The sequence below is a fragment of the Oncorhynchus kisutch genome, unplaced genomic scaffold (assembly GCF_002021735.2).
Source record: "Oncorhynchus kisutch isolate 150728-3 unplaced genomic scaffold, Okis_V2 scaffold719, whole genome shotgun sequence".
Classification (NCBI taxonomy): domain Eukaryota; kingdom Metazoa; phylum Chordata; class Actinopteri; order Salmoniformes; family Salmonidae; genus Oncorhynchus; species Oncorhynchus kisutch.
In genome coordinates this window covers 17,278-41,399 of record NW_022262664.1, presented here as the reverse complement: position 1 = coordinate 41,399, position 24,122 = coordinate 17,278, and the positions used below count along the sequence as shown (strand labels likewise).

At 46.7% G+C, this 24,122-nt stretch overlaps 2 protein-coding genes across 7 annotated transcripts in view; both read right to left on the bottom strand.

Moving 5' to 3' along the window:
* tmem192 (transmembrane protein 192) overlaps positions 1 to 6,208 on the bottom strand; it is a 40,738-nt gene extending 34,530 nt beyond the window's left edge. The window contains exons 1-2 of the mRNA XM_031815979.1: positions 6,023 to 6,208; positions 3,721 to 3,873 (exon numbers count right to left, since the gene is read on the bottom strand). Of these exons, the coding sequence (XP_031671839.1) occupies positions 3,721 to 3,873; positions 6,023 to 6,052 (183 nt within the window). The 5' untranslated portion in view covers positions 6,053 to 6,208. The remainder of the gene's footprint in view (positions 1 to 3,720; positions 3,874 to 6,022) is intronic.
* Positions 6,209 to 6,915: 707 nt separating this feature from the next.
* Positions 6,916 to 24,122, bottom strand: part of LOC109886381 (LIM and calponin homology domains-containing protein 1) — a 33,051-nt gene continuing 15,844 nt past the window's right edge. For 2 of the 6 annotated variants that reach the window (XM_031815973.1, XM_031815977.1), the window contains exons 8-14: positions 16,511 to 16,603; positions 15,846 to 15,945; positions 14,292 to 14,367; positions 14,096 to 14,167; positions 8,844 to 8,952; positions 8,581 to 8,683; positions 6,916 to 8,324 (exon numbers count right to left, since the gene is read on the bottom strand). In XM_031815973.1, the coding sequence (XP_031671833.1) occupies positions 8,299 to 8,324; positions 8,581 to 8,683; positions 8,844 to 8,952; positions 14,096 to 14,167; positions 14,292 to 14,367; positions 15,846 to 15,945; positions 16,511 to 16,603 (579 nt within the window). In that variant the 3' untranslated portion in view covers positions 6,916 to 8,298. The remainder of the gene's footprint in view (positions 8,325 to 8,580; positions 8,684 to 8,843; positions 8,953 to 14,095; positions 14,168 to 14,291; positions 14,368 to 15,845; positions 15,946 to 16,510; positions 16,604 to 24,122) is intronic. The other 4 variants (XM_031815975.1, XM_031815978.1, XM_031815974.1 and 1 more) reach the window with 3 other exon arrangements.

Below are 24,122 nucleotides of genomic sequence, written 5' to 3'. Positions count from 1 at the left end.
CCAGAGAGATATACCTGCTGGAGCGTGTGCTACAGGTGGGTGATGCTATGGTGACCAGCGAGCTGAGATAAGGGGGGACTTTACCTAGCAGGGTCTTGTAGATGACATGGAGCCAGTGGGTTTGGCGACAGTTGTCTGTAATAATGGTGTAGTCAACATGCTGACTATATAAGGAGTGGTCAGTTGTCTGTAATGCTGGTGTAGTCAACATGCTGAGGAGAGGTCAGTTGTCTGTAATACTGGTGTAGTCAACATGCTGAGGAGAGGTCAGTTGTCTGTAATACTGGTGTAGTCAACATGCTGAGGAGTGGTCAGTTGTCTGTAATACTGGTGTAGTCAACATGCTGAGGAGTGGTCAGTTGTCTGTAATACTGGTGTAGTCAACATGCTGAGGAGTGGTCAGTTGTTTGTAATACTGGTGTAGTCAACATGCTGAGGAGAGGTCAGTTGTCTGTAATCTATTATTCTGTGATTAAACATCAGCAGAACATTAATGGGCTTAACTGAAGCTTTACACTAGTGTGTGTGTGTGTCTTTACACTACAACACTGGTGTGTGTGTGTGTGTGTCTTTACACTACAACACTGGTGTGTGTGTGTGTGTCTTTACACTACAACACAGGTGTGTGTCTTTACACTACAACACAGGTGTGTGTCTTTACACTACAACACAGGTGTGTGTGTGTGTGTGTGTGTCTTTACACTACAACACAGGTGTGTGTGTGTCTTTACACTACAACACAGTTGTGTGTGTGTGTGTCTTTACACTACAACACTGGCGTGTGTGTCTTTACACTACAACACTGGTGTGTGTGTGTGTGTGTCTTTACACTACAACACAGGTGTGTGTGTGTGTGTCTTTACACTACAACACAGGTGTGTGTGTGTGTGTGTGTGTGTGTCTTTACACTACAACACAGGTGTGTGTGTGTGTGTGTCTTTACACTACAACACAGGTGTGTGTGTGTCTTTACACTACAACACAGGTGTGTGTGTGTGTGTGTGTGTCTTTACACTACAACACAGGTGTGTGTGTGTGTCTTTACACTACAACACAGGTGTGTGTGTGTGTCTTTACACTACAACACAGGTGTGTGTGTGTGCGTCTTTACACTACAACACAGGTATGTGTGTGTGTGTGTGTCTTTACACTACAACACAGGTGTGTGTGTGTGTGTGTCTTTACACTACAACACAGGTGTGTGTGTGTGTGTCTTTACACTACAACACAGGTGTGTGTGTGTGTGTCTTTACACTACAACACAGGTGTGTGTGTGTTTACACTACAACAGGGATGTGTGTGTTTACACGACAACAGGGATGTGTGTGTTTACACGACAACAGGGATGTGTGTGTGTGTGTGTTTACACTACAACAGGGATGTGTGTGTGTGTGTTTACACTACAACAGGGATGTGTGTGTGTTTACACTACAACAGGGATGTGTGTGTTTACACTACAACAGGGATGTGTGTGTTTACACGACAACAGGGATGTGTGTGTTTACACGACAACAGGGATGTGTGTGTGTGTGTGTGTGTGTGTTTACACTACAACAGGGATGTGTGTGTGTTTACACTACAACAGGGATGTGTGTGTGTTTACACTACAACAGGGATGTGTGTGTCTTTACACTACAACAGGGATGTGTGTGTCTTTACACTACAACAGGGATGTGTGTGTGTGTGTGTGTCTTTACACTACAACAGGGATGTGTGTGTGTTTACACTACAACAGGGATGTGTGTGTGTGTTTACACTACAACAGGGATGTGTGTGTGTGTGTTTACACTACAACAGGGATGTGTGTGTGTGTTTACACTACAACAGGGATGTGTGTGTGTGTTTACACTACAACAGGGATGTGTGTGTGTGTTTACACTACAACAGGGATGTGTGTGTCTTTACACTACAACAGGGATGTGTGTGTGTGTTTACACTACAACAGGGATGTGTGTGTGTGTTTACACTACAACAGGGATGTGTGTGTGTGTTTACACTACAACAGGGATGTGTGTGTGTGTTTACACTACAACAGGGATGTGTGTGTGTACACTACAACAGGGATGTGTGTGTGTTTACACTACAACAGGGATGTGTGTGTGTGTTTACACTACAACAGGGATGTGTGTGTGTCTTTACACTACAACAGGGATGTGTGTGTGTGTGTGTGTGTCTTTACACTACAACAGGGATGTGTGTGTGTGTTTACACTACAACAGGGATGTGTGTGTGTGTTTACACTACAACAGGGATGTGTGTGTGTGTTTACACTACAACAGGGATGTGTGTGTGTGTTTACACTACAAACAGGGATGTGTGTGTGTGTTTACACTACAACAGGGATGTGTGTGTGTGTTTACACTACAACAGGGATGTGTGTGTGTGTTTACACTACAACAGGGATGTGTGTGTGTGTTTACACTACAACAGGGATGTGTGTGTGTGTTTACACTACAACAGGGATGTGTGTGTGTGTTTACACTACAACAGGGATGTGTGTGTGTTTACACTACAACAGGGATGTGTGTGTGTGTTTACACTACAACAGGGATGTGTGTGTGTGTTTACACTACAACAGGGATGTGTGTGTGTGTTTACACTACAACAGGGATTGTTGTGTGTGTGTGTTACACTACAACAGGGATGTGTGTGTGTGTTTACACTACAACAGGGATGTGTGTGTGTCTTTACACTACAACAGGGATGTGTGTGTGTCTTTACACTACAACAGGGATGTGTGTGTGTCTTTACACTACAACAGGATGTGTGTGTGTCTTTACACTACAACAGGGATGTGTGTGTGTCTTTACACTACAACAGGGATGTGTGTGTGTCTTTACACTACAACAGGGATGTGTGTGTGTCTTTACACTACAACAGGGATGTGTGTGTGTCTTTACACTACAACAGGGATGTGTGTGTGTCTTTACACTACAACAGGGATGTGTGTGTGTCTTTACACTACAACAGGGATGTGTGTGTGGTTTACCTACAACAGGGATGTGTGTGTGTGTTTACACTACAACAGGGATGTGTGTGTGTCTTTACACTTACAACAGGGATGTGTGTGTGTGTTTACACTACAACAGGGATGTGTGTGTGTGTGTCTTACACTACAACAGGGATGTGTGTGTGTGTGTGTGTGTGTCTTTACACTACAACAGGGATGTGTGTGTGTGTTTACACTACAACAGGGATGTGTGTGTGTGTTTACACTACAACAGGGATGTGTGTGTGTGTTTACACTACAACAGGGATGTGTGTGTGTGTTTACACTACAACAGGGATGTGTGTGTGTGTTTACACTACAACAGGGATGTGTGTGCTTACACTACAACAGGGATGTGTGTGTGTGTGTGTGTTTACACTACAACAGGGATGTGTGTGTTTACACTACAACAGGGATGTGTGTGTTTACACTACAACAGGGATGTGTGTGTGTGTTTACACTACAACAGGGATGTGTGTGTGTGTTTACACTACAACAGGGATGTGTGTGTGTGTGTGTGTTTACACTACAACAGGGATGTGTGTGTGTGTTTACACTACAACAGGGATGTGTGTGTTTACACTACAACAGGGATGTGTGTGTGTGTGTGTGTGTGTGTGTGTGTTTACACTACAACAGGGATGTGTGTGTGTGTGTGTGTGTGTGTGTGTGTGTGTGTGTGTGTGTGTGTGTGTGTGTGTGTGTTTTAACTACAACAGGGATGTGTGTACCTGCAGCAGCAGCAGCAGGACAGCAGGACAGTGCGTGGGGAGAGTTGTGAATTCTCTCCTGATAGCAGACTGCAGGGCATCATGGGAGATCAGCGGTCCGTCCACTAAAGGGTCCTCCTCAACACTCTGAGACACATCTACTGATGAACTGACCTGTCACACACACAGAGAGATCAGCTTTGCACTTCATCATGGTTAAACTCAAGAATGGACTCTTGCATTTACACAACGGAAAATATATATATTTACACTTTAAATTGTAAATCAAATCCAATGTTATTTGTCACATGCGCCAAATAAACAGGTGTAGTAGACCTCACAGTGAAATGCTGAATACAACAGGTGTAGTAGACCTCACAGTGAAATGCTGAATACAACAGGTGTAGTAGACCTTACAGTGAAATGATGAATACAACAGGTATAGTAGACCTCACAGTGAAATGCTGAATACAACAGGTGTAGTAGACCTTACAGTGAAATGCTGAATACAACAGGTATAGTAGACCTCACAGTGAAATGATGAATACAACAGGTGTAGTAGACCTCACAGTGAAATGCTGAATACAACAGGTGTAGTAGACCTTACGGTGAAATGCTGAATACAACAGGTGTAGTAGACCTTACGGTGAAATGCTGAATACAACAGGTGTAGTAGACCTTACAGTGAAATGCTGAATACAACAGGTGTAGTAGACCTTACGGTGAAATGCTGAATACAACAGGTGTAGTAGACCTTACAGTGAAATGCTGAATACAACAGGTATAGTAGACCTCACAGTGAAATGATGAATACAACAGGTGTAGTAGACCTCACAGTGAAATGCTGAATACAACAGGTGTAGTAGACCTCACAGTGAAATGCTGAATACAACAGGTGTAGTAGACCTTACAGTGAAATGCTGAATACAACAGGTGTAGTAGACCTCACAGTGAAATGCTGAATACAACAGGTGTAGTAGACCTCACAGTGAAATGCTGAATACAACAGGTATAGTAGACCACACAGTGAAATGCTGAATACAACAGGTATAGTAGACCACACAGTGAAATGCTGAATACAACAGGTGTAGTAGACCTCACAGTGAAATGCTGAATACAACAGGTATAGTAGACCACACAGTGAAATGCTGAATACAACAGGTATAGTAGACCACACAGTGAAATGCTGAATACAGACCTTAACCAACAACGCAGTTGAGAAAATAAATAATGTACAATGTAGGTAGTTAAATAAAAAGAAATAAAATAAAGGGATGTCCTTGTCTCATCAGCGCCTCCTGTGGCGGGCCGGGCGCAGTGCGCGCTAACCAAGTTCTCCATGGGTAACGGTGTTTCCTCCGACACATTGGTGCGGCTGGCTTCCGGGTTGGATGCTGTGTTAAGAAGCAGTGCGGCTTGGTTGGGTTGTGTATCGGAGGGCGCATGACTTTCGACCTTCGTCTCTCCCGAACCCGTACGGGAGTTGTAGCAATGAGACAAGATAGTAACTACTAAGAATTGGATACCACAAAATTGGGGAGAAAAGGGGGTAAAATAAAAAAGTAAAAAGTGACTATGCATAGATAATAACAGAGAGTGGCAGTGGTATGAAAGAGGGAGGGGTGGCCATTTGATTAGATGTTCAGGAGTCTTATGTCTTGGGGGTAGAAACTGTTTAGAAGCCTCTTGGACCTAAACTTGGTGCTCCGGTACCGCTTGCCGAATATCCTCACTTGATCTATTTTGTAAAATGTATATAAAGTGTAAATTCTGTCTCTGTATGTTGTCTATGGCTAGCAGCACCATATCACACCACATCGCCAAGTCAAATTCTGAGTATGTGTAAAATGTACGAATAAAGGGGTTTCTGAAAGGTTGTGACTCTTGAGTTCATCAGTGGTTTAAAGTATATTTACGTTTACTCAAGTATGACAATTGGGTACTTTGTCCACCAGTGGAGTGTATAGACTTCTATCTAACCCAACAGCGCCCCCAGCGGGCGACAAGGTGCCAATACACAACCCGAGAGAAACAACAAGGACAAGAACTAACGTCCCGTCTCAGTCTCACCCTGTAGAGAAAAGACAGCATATGAGCTGTAACGTTTTCAAATGTCATATTAGCTGAAGACTCGGTGGCTTTGTTTCATCTCCGAAAGTAACAGAGGTAACGGTAGCTCGGTAGATAAATAACTATCTATCTCCTTCTTCCGGTCTATTCCTCATGGAAGGATAACTAACAAGCTCACCGACTGGCTACCTAATGTTATCAGTTAGTGTCTGGACCACAATACGGAACGGGACAGTTCAGTATCGTGACTTACTGCATGGTGCGACATCCCTTCCGATTCCATGGTGTGTTGAAGTCGCACAGGTTAACTCTTCAAGAGAAAGGTTTATAAAGCTAAATACACACAGAAATGTTCATTTAAAAAGCGTCTGTTTTAGCGGATAGCCTCATACTCTGCTTCCATGTGACAGCGGTGTTACTCTGTTATTGGTCCGGTCGGGCAGCCCACTGCTCCATATACGGTTCCACCTTGTAGTTTTCTCTGTTGCGTTTCACCCCGATTACAAAGAATACTCTTCCTTTCAATAATTTCCAAGACCACACAAAAAGGTTTTTAACATTGTTTGTTTGATATTGTACCATGAAATACAATATAACCCTGTGGTGCCTCTGCCAAAGCTTATTGTGTTACCATTTGACTCTGTCTCTACCATTACCATCCACAGGAAGGCAACTTTTCCCCGACTGCCTTGGCTTGTGTCAAACAGGCGTAGGCTGTAATACTGTGGATGGCCACCAGGTTGTGCCAATACCCCACACATCATTTATCATAGCCTTGGTTGTGTATACAGTCTATGGATATTAACCATGGGCTACCTTCAGCGTTATGATTGATTAGTGCAGAACAGCAGCATTGTTAGGAGAATTGTTGAAGCTAAGAGTTTGTCTCAAATGGCACCCTATTCCCTACATAGTGAACTACTTTTGGCCCTAGATGATACAATAGACTGAAGAATAAAACAGAGCTCACAGACAGAGCCGCGGGAAGCATGGAGCTGAAGGTGCTGCAGCATCCCCCAGTGCAGTGATACAGCTGTTTGTAGGGAGGAAACAAATCTGTGTCCCCCACCAGAAAAAAACTACTCAGCACCCCCAAACTACTTCCCGCGGCTATACTCACAGATGACCAGGAGATATCAGACAACGCATTGGAAATATTGTCATTTTATTGATAAACACACATTGCTATAAAAGCTATGAAGCTGGATCAATTCAGTTTGTACTTTAGAAATGTCAGCAGACAGAACAGTCTAAAGTAGCTTCCTCTCCTCTCTTCTCCCCTCTCTCCTCCTCTCTAATCTCTCCTCTCCTCTCTCTTCCATCCCATCTTCCTCTCGAATCTCCTCTCCCATCCCATCCCCTCTCCCCCCTCCTCTCCTCTCCTCTCCTCTCCTCTCCTCTCCTCTCCTCTCCTCTCCTCTCCTCTCCTCTCCTCTCCTCTCCTCTCCTCTCCTCTCCTCTCCTCTCCTCTCCTCTCCTCTCCTCTCCTCCCCTCCCTTCTCCTCTCCTCTACACATCTATCCAAAGCATTTGATTGGTGTAAGAAATAGGCCTAAAAATGCCACAGGACAAGAGGCTGGGCATAAACAGGAAGCAGCAGATAACTTTGTCTCATTCATTGGTTGTTCTTAGGAGTAAAGGTCCAATCAGGTGAGAAAAAGAGGGAGAGGGCGGGTCAATGTGTAGTAATATTCGCTGGTATAGGACTGTGCTTCAAGTTGAACTAAAACAACTCACACACACATGCACACACACACACACACGTAAACACTACACGTGTGCTGTCCCTCTCACTCTCGTCTTAAGGCAGAGTATGATGCAAAGCTCTAAAACACAATGTCAGAATATCCTTGGTATTAAATGGTAATAATAACATCCAATAATAACTAAAGCGATCATGCATCCTTATTGCTCTCAGAGTAATGAACGCAGCATAATGATGTACATGATGATCAGGTGCACATTAGAATAAAGACAAAGCTTTGATCATTACACAACTACATGGAGGAGAGGCATACGGTAACCATAACAACTATATGTGGTAGTCAGGGCTGTCGCTAGGTAACACAGCCTAACTACCGTTAACAACAACAACAACTAACACGGTCTTCGTTCATGCAAAATACTTCAAACACAAAACAAAACAGAGTTATTAAGGCATTATGATGGTGAGTGAACAGTAGCATTTAGCAGTTAGCATCCGTTAGCATTTATCATTTAGCTAATTTGACATTAAGGTAGGTAGCTACTACATTCCGACTGCTGCTGGTGTTAGCATGTAGCATGTGTCTGAGTGTGCTGTCGTAGATCAGTGGTTGTGCTTCAGGTCTCTGTACTCAAGTCAGTCTGGGAAAAACTGGTTGATCAGCTACAACGCTAGCACTTAGCAGTTAGCCTCCATTAGCATCAGTTAGCATCAGACAGTTCAGTCTCCATGACATCATCTGGGAGAAGTTTGTGTGTCCAGTTAAGAGAATTCCACAGCGTTCCAGAATGTTGTGAAGGGTTCCAGATGCAGGCTGTAGCCAATCACAGCGTAGTCGGCTGGCCAACTGCTGCAACCAGGAAGTGACAGAGATGACATGAGGTTTGATGACCAGTTATAACAACTGTACATTAGTGGTGCAGTTATAATAGTCATGTGTGTGTGTGTCCGTAGGTTTGGTTTGTCTCAGCAGTGAATTCATTAGGTGTGTGTGTGTCCGTAGGTTTGGTTTGTCTCAGCAGTGAATTCATTAGGTGTGTGTGTGTCCGTAGGTTTGGTTTGTCTCAGCAGTGAATTCATTAGGTGTGTGTGTGTGTGTGTCTCACCGTGTGATGTGGCATAGCAGTCGTGACAGCTCAGCAGCCCGTTACGGATCCTAACGTCTGTTCCTGAACTGGTGTCACCTAGCTGTACCTTACACACTCCACACTAACAAACACACAGAGAGGTGAGAGAGAGAGAGAGAGAGGGGGGAGAAAGAGAGAGAGTAATGTGAGAGCACTGTATATGTGTGTGTGTGTGTGTGTGTGTGTGTGTGTGTGTGTGTGTGTGTGTGTGTGTGTGTGTGTGTGTGTGTGTGTGTGTGTACCTTAAAGCAGGTTAGGTGGAAGTACAGGCCCAGCGTGTCGATGTTCATAGCTGTTCCTTTCCCCAGCGCCTGATTGCAACCTGAACACTGACGCTTACCACTCACACACCTATACACACACACTCACACAAATATGCACACACACACACACACACACACACACACACACACACACACACACACACACACACACACACACACACACACACACACACACACACAGAAATATACACACACACACACACACACGAAAACAAATATACACACACACACACGCAAAAATAAAATAGGGTGAAATGCTGACTGACCAGCCCTTAACCAACAGGTGTAGACCTCACAGTGAAATGCAGACTGACTAGCCCTTAACCAACAGGTGTAGACCTCACAGTGAAATGCAGACTGACCAGCCCTTAACCAACAGGTGTAGACCTCACAGTGAAATTCAGACTGACCAGCCCTTAACCAACAGGTGTAGACCTCACAGTGAAATGCAGACTGACCAGCCCTTAACCAACAGGTGTAGACCTCACAGTGAAATGCAGACTGACCAGCCCTTAACCAACAGGTGTAGATCTCACAGTGAAATGCTGACTGACCAGCCCTTAACCAACAGGTGTAGACCTCACAGTGAAATGCTGACTGAAATTAACCAACAATGCAGTTTTAAGAAAAAAAGTGTTAAGTATTTACTAAAATAATCTGAAGTAAAATAATTCAATAATAATAATAAGTAAAGTGACTGTGATGATAAACAGAGATTATGGGAGGGGGAAATGGAAATAGTCCGGGTAGCCATTTGATGAGATGTTCAGGAGTCTTATGGCTTGGGGGTAGAAGCTGTTTAGAAGCCTCTTGGACCTAGACTTGACGCTCCGGTACCGCTTGTAGTGCGGTAGGAGAGAGAACGGTCTACGACTTGGGTGGCTGGAGTCTTTGACAATTCTTAGGGCCTTCCTCTGACACCGCCTGGTATAGAGGTCCTGGATGGCAGGAAGCTTGGCCCCAGTGATGTACTGGGCCGTACACACTACCCTCTGTAGTGCCTTGCGGTCGGAGGCCGAGCAGTTGCCATACCAGGCAGTGATGCAATCAGTCAGGATGCTCTCGATGGTGCAGCTGTTGAACTTTTTGAGGATCTGAGTACCCATGACAAATCTTTTCAGTCTCCTGAGGGGGAAAAGGTGGTCTTCACGACCGTTTTGGTGTGTTTGCACCATTCTCGTTTGTTGATGATGTGGACACCAAGGAACTCTCTCAACCTCCTCCACGACAGCCCCGTTGATGAGAATGGGGGCGTTTTCTCTCTCTCGATAAAACAGTTTTTCCCAAATAAACGACTGGGATAAAACACAACGGGTTCCTGTTAAATGAAACAACTTCCTTTCCATGTTATACAGTATATATATAAACAACTGTTAAAACAGAACATCTCATACAACATAACCTATAGCATAACATACAGGCTACAGGCTACAGGCTACAGGTTAGACTGTAACCTATACCATAACATACAGGCTACAGGCTACAGGCTAGACATAACCTATACCATAACATACAGGCTACAGGCTACAGGTTAGACATAACCTATACCATAACATACAGGCTACAGGCTACAGGCTACAGGCTACAGGTTAGACTGTAACCTATACCATAACATACAGGCTACAGGCTACAGGCTACAGGTTAGACTGTAACCTATACCATAACATACAGGCTACAGGCTACAGGTTAGACTGTAACCTATACCATAACATACAGGCTACAGGCTACAGGTTAGACTGTAACCTATACCATAACATACAGGCTACAGGCTACAGGCTACAGGCTACAGGTTAGACTGTAACCTATACCATAACATACAGGCTACAGTCTACAGGTTAGACTGTAACCTATACCATAACATACAGGCTACAGGCTACAGGTTAGACTGTAACCTATAGCATAACATACAGTCTACAGGTTAGACTGTAACCTATACCATAACATACAGGCTACAGTCTACAGGTTAGACTGTAACCTATACCATAACATACAGGCTACAGGCTACAGGTTAGAATGTAACCTATACCATAACATACAGGCTACAGGCTGCAGGTTAGACTGTAACCTATACCATAACATACAGGCTACAGGCTGCAGGTTAGACATAACCTATACCATAACATACAGGCTACAGGCTACAGGCTACAGGCTACAGGTTAGACTGTAACCTATACCATAACATACAGGCTACAGTCTACAGGCTACAGGTTAGACTGTAACCTATACCATAACATACAGGCTACAGGCTACAGGTTAGACTGTAACCTATACCATAACATACAGGCTACAGGCTACAGGCTACAGGTTAGACTGTAACCTATACCATAACATACAGGCTACAGTCTACAGGTTAGACTGTAACCTAAACCATAACATACAGGCTACAGTCTACAGGCTACAGGCTACAGGCTACAGGCTACAGTCTACAGGTTAGACTGTAACCTATACCATAACATACAGGCTACAGTCTACAGGTTAGACTGTAACCTATACCATAACATACAGGCTACAGGCTACAGGTTAGACTGTAACCTATACCATAACATACAGGCTACAGGCTACAGGTTAGACTGTAACCTATACCATAACATACAGGCTACAGGCTACAGGCTACAGTCTACAGGTTACAGGTTACAGGCTACAGGCTACAGGCTACAGGTTACAGGCTACAGGCTACAGTCTACAGGCTACAGGCTACAGGCTACAGTCTACAGGCTACAGGCTACAGGCTACAGTCTACAGGCTACAAGCTACAGTCTACAGGCTACAGGCTACAGGCTACAGGCTACAGTCTACAGGCTACAGGCTACAGTCTACAAGCTACAGGCTACAGGCTACAGGCTACAGGCTACAGTCTACAGGCTACAGGCTACAGGCTACAGGCTACAGTCTACAGGCTACAGGCTACAGTCTACAGTCTACAGGCTACAGTCTACAGTCTACAGGTTACAGGTTACAGGCTACAGGCTACAGGCTACAGGTTACAGTCTACAGTCTACAGGCTACAGGCTACAGTCTACAGTCTACAGGCTACAGGCTACAGGCTACAAGCTACAGTCTACAGGCTACAGTCTACTGTCTACAGGCTACAGTCTACAGGCTATAGTCTACAAGCTACAGGCTACAGGCTACAGTCTACAGGCTACAGGCTATAGTCTACAAGCTACAGGCTACAGTCTACAGGCTACAGGCTACAGTCTACAGGCTACAGTCTACAGTCTACAGGCTACAGGTTACAGGCTACAGTCTACAGGCTACAGTCTACAGGCTACAGGCTACATGCTACAGTCTACAGGTTACAGTCTACAGGCTACAGTCTACAGGCTACAGTCTACAGGCTACATGCTACAGTCTACAGGTTACAGTCTACAGGCTACAGTCTACAGGCTACAGTCTACAAGCTACAGTCTACAGTCTACAGGCTACAGTCTACAGGCTACAGGCTACAGGCTACAGTCTACAGGTTACAGTCTACAGGCTACAGTCTACAGGCTACAGTCTACAGGCTACAGGCTACAGTCTACAGGCAACAGTCTACAAGCTACAGTCTACAGGCTACAGGCTACAGTCTACAGGCTACAGTCTACAGGCTACAGTCTACAAGCTACAGGCTACAGTCTACAGTCTACAGGCTACAGTCTACAGGCTACAGTCTACAGGCTACAGTCTACAGGCTACAGTCTACAGGCTACAGTCTACAGGCTACAGTCTACAGGCTACAGGCTACAGTCTACAGGCTACAGTCTACAGTCTACAGGCTACAGTCTACAGGCTACAGTCTACAGTCTACAGTCTACAGGCTACAGGCTACAGTCTACAGTCTACAGGCTACAGTCTACAGGCTACAGTCTACAGGCTACAGTCTACAGGCTACAGGCTACAGTCTACAGGTTACAGTCTACAGTCTACAGTCTACAGTCTACAGGTTACAGTCTACAGGCTACAGTCTACAGGCTACAGTCTACAGGCTACAGTCTACAGGTTACAGTCTACAAGCTACAGGCTACAGTCTACAGGTTACAGTCTACAGGCTACAGTCTACAGGTTACAGTCTACAGGCTACAGTCTACAGGTTACAGTCTACAGGTTACAGTCTACAGTCTACAAGCTACAGGCTACAGTCTACAGGCTACAGTCTACAGGTTACAGTCTACAGGCTACAGTCTACAAGCTACAGGCTACAGTCCACAGGTTACAGGCTACAGTCTACAGGCTACAGTCTACAGGCTACAGTCTACAGGCTACAGTCTACAGGTTACAGTCTACAGGTTACAGTCTACAAGCTACAGGCTACAGTCTACAGGCTACAGGCTACAGGTTACATGCTACAGTCTACAGGCTACAGTCTACAAGCTACAGGCTACAGTCTACAGGCTACAGTCTACAGGTTACATGCTACAGTCTACAGGTTACAGTCTACAGGCTACAGGCTACAGTCTACAGGCTACAGTCTACAGGTTACAGGCTACAGGCTACAGTCTACAGTCTACAGGTTACAGTCTACAGGCTACAGTCTACAAGCTACAGGCTACAGTCTACAGGCTACAGTCTACAGGTTACAGTCTACAGGCTACAGTCTACAAGCTACAGGCTACAGGTTACATGCTACAGTCTACAGTCTACAGGCTACAGTCTACAGGCTACAGTCTACAGGCTACAGTCTACAGGTTACAGTCTACAGGCTACAGTCTACAAGCTACAGGCTATAGTCTACAGGCTACAGTCTACAGGTTACATGCTACAGTCTACAGGCTACAGTCTACAAGCTACAGGCTATAGTCTACAGGCTACAGTCTACAGGTTACATGCTACAGTCTACAGGCTACAGTCTACAAGCTACAGGCTACAGTCTACAGGCTACAGTCTACAGGTTACATGCTACAGTCTACAGGTTACAGTCTACAGGCTACAGGCTACAGTCTACAGTCTACAGGTTACAGGCTACAGGCTACAGTCTACAGGCTACAGTCTATAGGCTACAGGCTACAGGCTACAGTCTACAGGCTACAGTCTATAGGCTACAGGCTACAGGCTACAGTCTACAGGCTACAGTCTATAGGCTTTCATCCATCACGTCAAATGCTCGCGGAGAAAGAGGATGTTGCTCATTCAACAAGGCGTGTGAACGTTTCAACACGCGTATGAACGGCCTGTCCATTGACAGTAACTAGGTTCATTTAGTCCCCATGTCCCCCCTCATGAGTGAGTACCTGCTGGGGGAGGGCGGTTGAGGTGATGATGGGGATGATGAAGGTGGATGTGGGCCCTCATACGATCCTGATCTGGTGGCCAACACACACACACACACATGCACACACGCACGCACACACACACACACACACTGATTACAGCAGAGCTACGTATCACACACACACACTGACTACAGCAGAGCTATGTATCACACACCTCTTGACGGCGCAGGGCTGGTTGCGGTCCAGAGACGTCTCCTGACCCCTGGATGACTCACAGTCCCATGATGCATCTGTCACAACACAACACTAGTTACCATGGTTATAGTAACCCCGACTTTCCTTCCTTCCTGTGTGTGTGTATGGGCACCTCTGTGTGCGCGTGTGTGTGTGTGTGTGTGTGTGTGTGTGCACGCGTTTGTGTGTGTGACTGTGTGACTGTGTGTGTGCTAACCAGTTTTGGGGAAGATACTCTGAAAATATAGTTCACCAAGCTACCAATTACTGAACACTGGTAACAGCTACACTAAATATAGTTCACCAAGCTACCAATTACTGAACACTGGTAACAGCTACACTAAATATAGTTCACCAAGCTACCAATTACTGAACACTGGTAACAGCTACACTAAATATAGTTCACCAAGCTACCAATTACTGAACACTGGTAACAGCTACACTAAAGCTTAAGAAAAACATAGTTTACTGAACTAAAGTTACTGAGAAAAATAGCTCACTACTTCCAAACTACTACTAAAAAATATAATATCTAAATATGAAGGAGAGGTGATTTGAAATACTTCAAACTGGAAGACCCCGCTGTCGTCAGATGTTAACAGAATGTGTAATTATGCTATTAAACACAGCAAGTGAGAATCAGGTCTGATGAGGAAAAGAAAGGACATTCCTGTCTACTACACCGCTACATGGTAAAACAGTAGTGTAGTTCCAGTAGTTAGCTACACCGCTACATGGTAAAACAGTAGTGTAGTTCCAGTAGTTAGCTACACCGCTACATGGTAAAACAGTAGTGTAGTTCCGGTAGTTAGCTACACCGCTACATGGTAAAACAGTAGTGTAGTTCCAGTAGTTAGCTACACCGCTACATGGTAAAACAGTAGTGTAGTTCCAGTAGTTAGCTACACCGCTACATGGTAAAACAGTAGTGTAGTTCCAGTAGTTAGCTACACCGCTACATGGTAAAACAGTAGTGTAGTTCCAGTAGTTAGCTACACCGCTACATGGTAAAACAGTAGTGTAGTTCCAGTAGTTAGCTACACCGCTACATGGTAAAACAGTAGTGTAGTTCCAGTAGTTATCTACACCGCTACATGGTAAAACAGTAGTGTAGTTCCAGTAGTTAGCTACACCGCTACATGGTAAAACAGTAGTGTAGTTCTAGTAGTTAGCTACACCGCTACATGGTAAAACAGTAGTGTAGTTCCGGTAGTTAGCTACACCGCTACATGGTAAAACAGTAGTGTAGTTCCAGTAGTTAGCTACACCGCTACATGGTAAAACAGTAGTGTAGTTCCAGTAGTTAGCTACACCGCTACATGGTAAAACAGTAGTGTAGTTCCAGTAGTTAGCTACACCGCTACATGGTAAAACAGTGAACTAACACCAAGCTACTGTAAAATGTTGTTAAACAACTAGTTGAACTACACGTAGTTCACTACTCCCCAACACTGGTGCTAACCCTATAGAAATTGTATTTGGGATAATGCAGGCTGATCCTGGCCGTTCTGATGAAAGATTGCTTCTGTCTTACAGATCTGTTGTGCCGGAACGATCACTTCTGTCTGAACAGCGAGCTCTGTGGGAGGTGGATGAGAAAGGGCCGTTGCCGTCTCCTCCAGGATCTTCTTCTCCTGGAAACAGGAGAAGATGCACATGATGATAATTACTGATAATAGAGGACTCATTGCAGGGATAATGCTAAAGGCTAATGTGTGTGTCAGGGCTAATGCTAATGTGTGTGTCAGGGCTAATGCTAAAGGCTAATGTGTGTGTCAGGGCTAATGCTAAAGGCCAATGTGTGTGTCAGGGCTAATGCTAAAGGCTAATGTGTGTGTCAGGGCTAAAGGCTAATGTGTGTGTCAGGGCTAATGCTAAAGGCTAATGTGTGTGTCAGGGCTAATGCTAAAGGCTAATGTGTGTGTCAGGGCTAATGCTAAAGGCCAATGTGTGTGTCAGGGCTAATGCTAAAGGCTAATGTGTGTGTCAGGGCTAAAGGCTAATGTGTGTCAGGGCTAATGCTAAAGGCTAATGTGTGTGTAAGGGCTAATGCTAAAGGCTAATGTGTGTGTAAGGGCTAATGCTGAAGGCTAATGTGTGTGTCAGGGCTAATGCTAAACGCTAATGTGTGAGTCAGGGCTAATGGTAAAGGCTAAAGTGTGTGTAAGGGCTAATGCTAAAGGCTAATGTGTTTGCTACCTCTTCGCTGTGTCTTCGTTCTTCCTCGTCCACCTCTCTCTGCGCTCTCTCCCACTCCCCTTTCAGTTTCTCCTGCTCCCTGAGGTACTGCTCCTGCAGACACACACACCACACATCACACACGCAAGCACGTCACACACACACAAACACACACGTCACAAATCACACACATGAATGTGAAAACGACATCAGGGTGATGATAACAGTGAAGCTTCCTCCACTGTCCCTATCCCATACCTGACTGTAACTATCCTCCTCCACTGTCCCTGTCCCTGTCCCATACCTGGCTGTAACTATCCTCCTCCACTGTCCCTGTCCCTGTCCCATACCTGGCTGTAACTATCCTCCTCCACTGTCCCTGTCCCATACCTGGCTGTAACTATCCTCCTCCACTGTCCCTGTCCCATACCTGGCTGTAACTATCCTCCTCCACTGTCCCTGTCCCTGTCCCATACCTGACTGTAACTATCCTCCTCCACTGTCCCTGTCCCTGTCCCATACCTGACTGTAACTATCCTCCTCCACTGTCCCTGTCCCATACCTGGCTGTAACTATCCTCCTCCACTGTCCCTGTCCCTGTCCCATACCTGGCTGTAACTATCCTCCTCCACTGTCCCATACCTGGCTGTAACTATCCTCCTCCACTGTCCCTGTCCCTGTCCCATACCTGGCTGTAACTATCCTCCTCCACTGTCCCTGTCCCTGTCCCATACCTGACTGTAACTATCCTCCTCCACTGTCCCTGTCCCATACCTGACTGTAACTATCCTCCTCCACTGTCCCTGTCCCTGTCCCATACCTGGCTGTAACTATCCTCCTCCACTGTCCCTGTCCCATACCTGGCTGTAACTATCCTCCTCCACTGTCCCTGTCCCTGTCCCATACCTGGCTGTAACTATCCTCCTCCACTGTCCCTGTCCCTGTCCCATACCTGGCTGTAACTATCCTCCTCCACTGTCCCTGTCCCATACCTGGCTGTAACTATCCTCCTCCACTGTCCCTGTCCCATACCTGGCTGTAACTATCCTCCTCCACTGTCCCTGTCCCTGTCCCATACCTGACTGTAACTATCCTCCTCCACTGTCCCTGTCCCTGTCCCATACCTGACTGTAACTATCCTCCTCCACTGTCCCTGTCCCATACCTGGCTGTAACTATCCTCCTCCACTGTCCCTGTCCCTGTCCCATACCTGGCTGTAACTATCCTCCTCCACTGTCCCATACCTGGCTGTAACTATCCTCCTCCACTGTCCCTGTCCCTGTCCCATACCTGGCTGTAACTATCCTCCTCCACTGTCCCTGTCCCATACCTGACTGTAACTATCCTCCTCCACTGTCCCTGTCCCTGTCCCATACCTGACTGTAACTATCCTCCTCCACTGTCCCTGTCCCATACCTGACTGTAACTATCCTCCTCCACTGTCCCTGTCCCTGTCCCATACCTGGCTGTAACTATCCTCCTCCACTGTCCCTGTCCCATACCTGGCTGTAACTATCCTCCTCCACTGTCCCTGTCCCATACCTGGCTGTAACTATCCTCCTCCACTGTCCCTGTCCCTGTCCCATACCTGGCTGTAACTATCCTCCTCCACTGTCCCTGTCCCATACCTGACTGTAACTATCCTCCTCCACTGGCCCTGTCCCATACCTGGCTGTAACTATCCTCCTCCACTGTCCCTGTCCCATACCTGGCTGTAACTATCCTCCTCCACTGTCCCTGCCATCTTGGTCTGTATCCAAGATGGCGTAGCAGTAAGTCGTCCTGTCGTGTCGTGTCCCTGTATATTTTGTTTATATTTGGTTTATTTTTCGTTTTTTACATAGCTATCCCTTTAAAAACATTTTGCTAAACCTAAGCTTCCAAATACGCTGGATCTTCACAACTAGCTATCTAGCTAAACCGCAACCCTGGATGACTACCCCTGGCTAGCGTTTCCACCCACTTAGCTTGAAGCTAGCCCGGCCTGCGCTACCACCGTAGCATACTCCTGAGCTACAATACCCGGGCCCACGACCGGTCTATCGATGTCACCGCATGAAGAGGAATAAACAGACTCACCCCATCGCGACGTCCCCCAAAGGCTAACTCTCTAGCCCTCGCTATCTCCCTGCTTGCTAATTCGGCCTGCTAACTGCTAGCTTGTCCAGCTCCGGTCCGCTAACTGCTACCTTGTCTAGCCCGGGCCTACAAACTGTTAGCTTGTTAGCACAGGCCTGCTAACGGCCTGAATCGCCGCGTCCCAAACGCCCACCGGACCCATATTTACTTTCTATCTCTTTTGACTTTTAATTTGTTTATACCTTCCGGAAACCTGCCTCACCCAATGTGATACGGAATCGCTATTATTTTTTATTTATTTTTAGAACACACTCAAGAACCTCCAGAAGCTAACCAGCTAACTAGCTACAAGCTATTTAGTCATTGTTCGCTTTTTTAACCTGGATAACACTCGCCAGTCCAGCTTCCCTTCCCCATCCACCGCTGCCCCCTGGACACTGATCTCTTGGCTACATAGCTGATGCACGCTGGACTGCCCATAAATCACGGTACTCCATTCTGCTTGTTTGTTTTATCTGTTGGCCCCGTTGCCTAGTCTACGCCATTTTACCTGCTGTTGTTGTGCTAGCTGATTAGCTGTTGTCTCACCTACTGTTTTAGCTAGCTTTCCCAATTCAACACCTGTGATTACTGTATGCCTCGCTGTATGTCTCTCTCAAATGTCAATATGCCTTGTATACTGTTGTTCAGGTTAGTTATCATTGTTTTAGTTCACAATGGAGCCCCTAGTTCCACTCTTCATACCCCTGATAACTCCTTTGTCCCACCTCCCACACATGCGGTGACCTCACCCATTACTACCAGCATGTCCAGAGATACAACCTCTCTCATCATCACCCAGTGCCTGGGCTTACCTCCGCTGTACCCGCACCCCACCATACCCCTGGCTGCGCATTATGCCCTGAATATATTCTACCATGCCCAGAAACCTGCTCCTCTTATTCTCTGTCCCCAACGCTCTAGGCGACCAGTTTTGATAGCCTTTAGCCGCACCCTCATACTACTCCTTCTCTGTTCCGCGGGTGATGTGGAGGTAAACCCAGGCCCTGCATGTCCCCAGGCACCCTCATTTGTTGACTTCTGTGTTCGAAAAAGCCTTGGTTTCATGCATGTCAACATCAGAAGCCTCCTCCCTAAGTTTGTCTTACTCACTGCTTTAGCACACTCTGCTAACCCTGATGTCCTTGCTGTGTCTGAATCCTGGCTCAGGAAGGCCACCAAAAATTCAGAGATTTCCATACCCAACTATAACATCTTCCGTCAAGATAGAACTGCCAAAGGGGGAGGAGTTGCAGTTTACTGCAGAGATGGCCTGCAAAGTAATGTCATACTTTCCAGGTCCATACCCAAACAGTTCGAACTACTAATTTTGAAAATTACTCTCTCCAGAAATAAGTCTCTCACGGTTGCCGCCTGCTACCGACCCCCCTCAGCTCCCAGCTGTGCCCTGGACACCATTTGTGAATTGATCGCCCCCCATCTAGCTTCAGAGTTTGTTCTGTTAGGTGACCTAAACTGGGATATGCTTAACACCCCGCCAGTCCTACAATCTAAGCTAGATGCCCTCAATCTCACACAAATCATCAAGGAACCCACCAGGTACAACCCTAACTCTGTAAACAAGGGCACCCTCATAGACGTCATCCTGACCAACTGGCCCTCCAAATACACCTCCGCTGTCTTCAACCAGGATCTCAGCGATCACTGCCTCATTGCCTGTATCCGCTACGGAGCCGCAGTCAAACGACCACCCCTCATCACTGTCAAACGCTCCCTAAAACACTTCTGTGAGCAGGCCTTTCTAATCGACCTGGCCCGGGTATCCTGGAAGGACATTGACCTCATCCCGTCAGTTGAGGATGCCTGGTCATTCTTTAAAAGTAACTTCCTCACCATTTTAGATAAGCATGCTCCGTTCAAAAAATGCAGAACTAAGAACAGATACAGCCCTTGGTTCACCCCAGACCTGACTGCCCTCGACCAGCACAAAAACATCCTGTGGCGGACTGCAATAGCATCGAATAGTCCCCGTGATATGCAACTGTTCAGGGAAGTCCGGAACCAATACACGCAGTCAGTCAGGAAAGCTAAGGCCAGCTTCTTCAGGCAGAAGTTTGCATCCTGTAGCTCCAACTCCAAAAAGTTCTGGGACACTGTGAAGTCCATGGAGAACAAGAGCACCTCCTCCCAGCTGCCCACTGCACTGAGGCTAGGTAACACGGTCACCACTGATAAATCCATGATTATCGAAAACTTCAATAAGCATTTCTCAACGGCTGGCCATGCCTTCCGCCTGGCTACTTCAACCTCGGCCAACAGCTCCGCCCCCCCCCGCAGCTCCTCGCCCAAGCCTCTCCAGGTTCTCCTTTACCCAAATCCAGATAGCAGATGTTCTGAAAGAGCTGCAAAACCTGGACCCGTACAAATCAGCTGGGCTTGACAATCTGGACCCTCTATTTCTGAAACTATCTGCCACCATTGTCGCAACCCCTATTACCAGCCTGTTCAACCTCTCTTTCATCTCGTCTGAGATCCCCAAGGATTGGAAAGCTGCCGCAGTCATCCCCCTCTTCAAAGGGGGAGACACCCTGGACCCAAACTGTTACAGACCTATATCCATCCTGCCCTGCCTATCTAAGGTCTTCGAAAGCCAAGTCAACAAACAGGTCACTGACCATCTCGAATCCCACCGTACCTTCTCCGCTGTGCAATCTGGTTTCCGAGCCGGTCATGGGTGCACCTCAGCCACACTCAAGGTACTAAACGACATCATAACCGCCATCGATAAAAGACAGTACTGTGCAGCCGTCTTCATCGACCTTGCCAAGGCTTTCGACTCTGTCAATCACCATATTCTTATCGGCAGACTCAGTAGCCTCGGTTTTTCGGATGACTGCCTTGCCTGGTTCACCAATTACTTTGCAGACAGAGTTCAGTGTGTCAAATCGGAGGGCATGCTGTCCGGTCCTCTGGCAGTCTCTATGGGGGTGCCACAGGGTTCAATTCTCGGGCCGACTCTTTTCTCTGTGTATATCAATGATGTTGCTCTTGCTGCGGGCAATTCCCTGATCCACCTCTACGCAGACGACACCATTCTATATACTTTCGGCCCGTCTTTGGACACTGTGCTATCTAACCTCCAAACAAGCTTCAATGCCATACAACACTCCTTCCGTGGCCTCCAACTGCTCTTAAACGCTAGTAAAACCAAATGCATGCTTTTCAACCGGTCGCTGCCTGCACCTGCATGCCCGACTAGCATCACCACCCTGGATGGTTCCGACCTAGAATATGTGGACGTCTATAAGTACCTAGGTGTCTGGCTAGACTGCAAACTCTCCTTCCAGACTCATATCAAACATCTCCAATCGAAAATCAAATCAAGAGTCGGCTTTCTATTCCGCAACAAAGCCTCCTTCACTCAAGCCGCCAAGCTTACCCTAGTAAAACTGACTATCCTACCGATCCTCGACTTCGGCGATGTCATCTACAAAATGGCTTCCAACACTCTACTCAGCAAACTGGATGCAGTCTATCACAGTGCCATCCGTTTTGTCACTAAAGCACCTTATACTACCCACCACTGCGACTTGTATGCTCTAGTCGGCTGGCCCTCGCTACATATTCGTCGCCAGACCCACTGGCTCCAGGTCATCTACAAGTCTATGCTAGGTAAAGCTCCGCCTTATCTCAGCTCACTGGTCACGATGGCAACACCCATCCGTAGCACGCGCTCCAGCAGGTGTATCTCACTGATCATCCCTAAAGCCAACACCTCATTTGGCCGCCTTTCGTTCCAGTACTCTGCTGCCTGTGACTGGAACGAATTGCAAAAATCGCTGAAGTTGGAGACTTTTATCTCCCTCACCAACTTCAAACATCAGCTATCTGAGCAGCTAACCGATCGCTGCAGCTGTACATAGTCTATTGGTAAATAGCCCACCCTTTTCACCTACCTCATCCCCGTACTGTTTTTATTTATTTACTTTTCTGCTCTTCTGCACACCAATATCTCTACCTGTACATGACCATCTGATCTTTTATCACTCCAGTGTTAATCTGCAAAATTGTAATTATTTGCCTACCTCCTCATGCCTTTTGCACACATTGTATATAGACCCCCCCTTTGTTTTCTACTGTGTTATTGACTTGTTAATTGTTTACTCCATGTGTAACTCTTTGTTGTATGCTCACACTGCTATGCTTTATCTTGGCCAGGTCGCAGTTGTAAATGAGAACTTGTTCTCAACTAGCCTACCTGGTTAAATAAAGGTGAAATAAAAAAAATAAAAAAAAATACCTGACTGTAACTATCCTCCTCCACTGTCCCCTCCCTGTCCCATACCTGGCTGTAACTATCCTCCTCCACTGTCCCTGTCCCATACCTGGCTGTAACTATCCTCCTCCACTGTCCCCTCCCTGTCCCATACCTGGCTGTAACTATCCTCCTCCACTGTCCCTGTCCCATACCTGGCTGTAACTATCCTCCTCCACTGTCCCTGTCCCTGTCCCATACCTGGCTGTAACTATCCTCCTCCACTGTCCCTGTCCCTGTCCCATACCTGGCTGTAACTATCCTCCTCCACTGTCCCTGTCCCTGTCCCATACCTGGCTGTAACTATCCTCCTCCACTGTCCATGTCCCATACCTGGCTGTAACTATCCTCCTCCACTGTCCCTGTCCCTGTCCCATACCTGGCTGTAACTATCCTCCTCCACTGTCCCTGTCCCTGTCCCATACCTGGCTGTAACTATCCTCCTCCACTGTCCATGTCCCATACCTGGCTGTAACTATCCTCCTCCACTGTCCCTGTCCCTGTCCCATACCTGGCTGTAACTATCCTCCTCCACTGTCCCTGTCCCATACCTGGCTGTAACTATCCTCCTCCACTGTCCCTGTCCCTGTCCCATACCTGGCTGTAACTATCCTCCTCCACTCTCCCTGTCCCTGTCCCATACTTGACTGTAACTATCCTCCTCCACTGTCCCTGTCCCATACCTGGCTGTAACTATCCTCCTCCACTGCCCCTGTCCCATACCTGGCTGTAACTATCCTCCTCCACTGTCCCTGTCCCTGTCCCATACCTGGCTGTAACTATCCTCCTCCACTGTCCCTGTCCCATACCTGACCTTAACTATCCTCCTCCACTGTCCCTGTCCCTGTCCCATACCTGACTGTAACTATCCTCCTCCACTGTCCCTGTCCCATACCTGGCTGTAACTATCCTCCTCCACTGTCCCATACCTGGCTGTAACTATCCTCCTCCACTGTCCCTGTCCCTGTCCCATACCTGGCTGTAACTATCCTCCTCCACTGTCCCTGTCCCTGTCCAATACCTGACTGTAACTATCCTCCTCCACTGTCCATGTCCCTGTCCCATACCTGGCTGTAACTATCCTCCTCCACTGTCCCTGTCCCATACCTGGCTGTAACTATTCTCCTCCACTGTCCCTGTCCCATACCTGGCTGTAACTATCCTCCTCCACTGTCCCTGTCCCTGTCCCATACCTGGCTGTAACTATGCTCCTCCACTGTCCCTGTCCCATACCTGGCT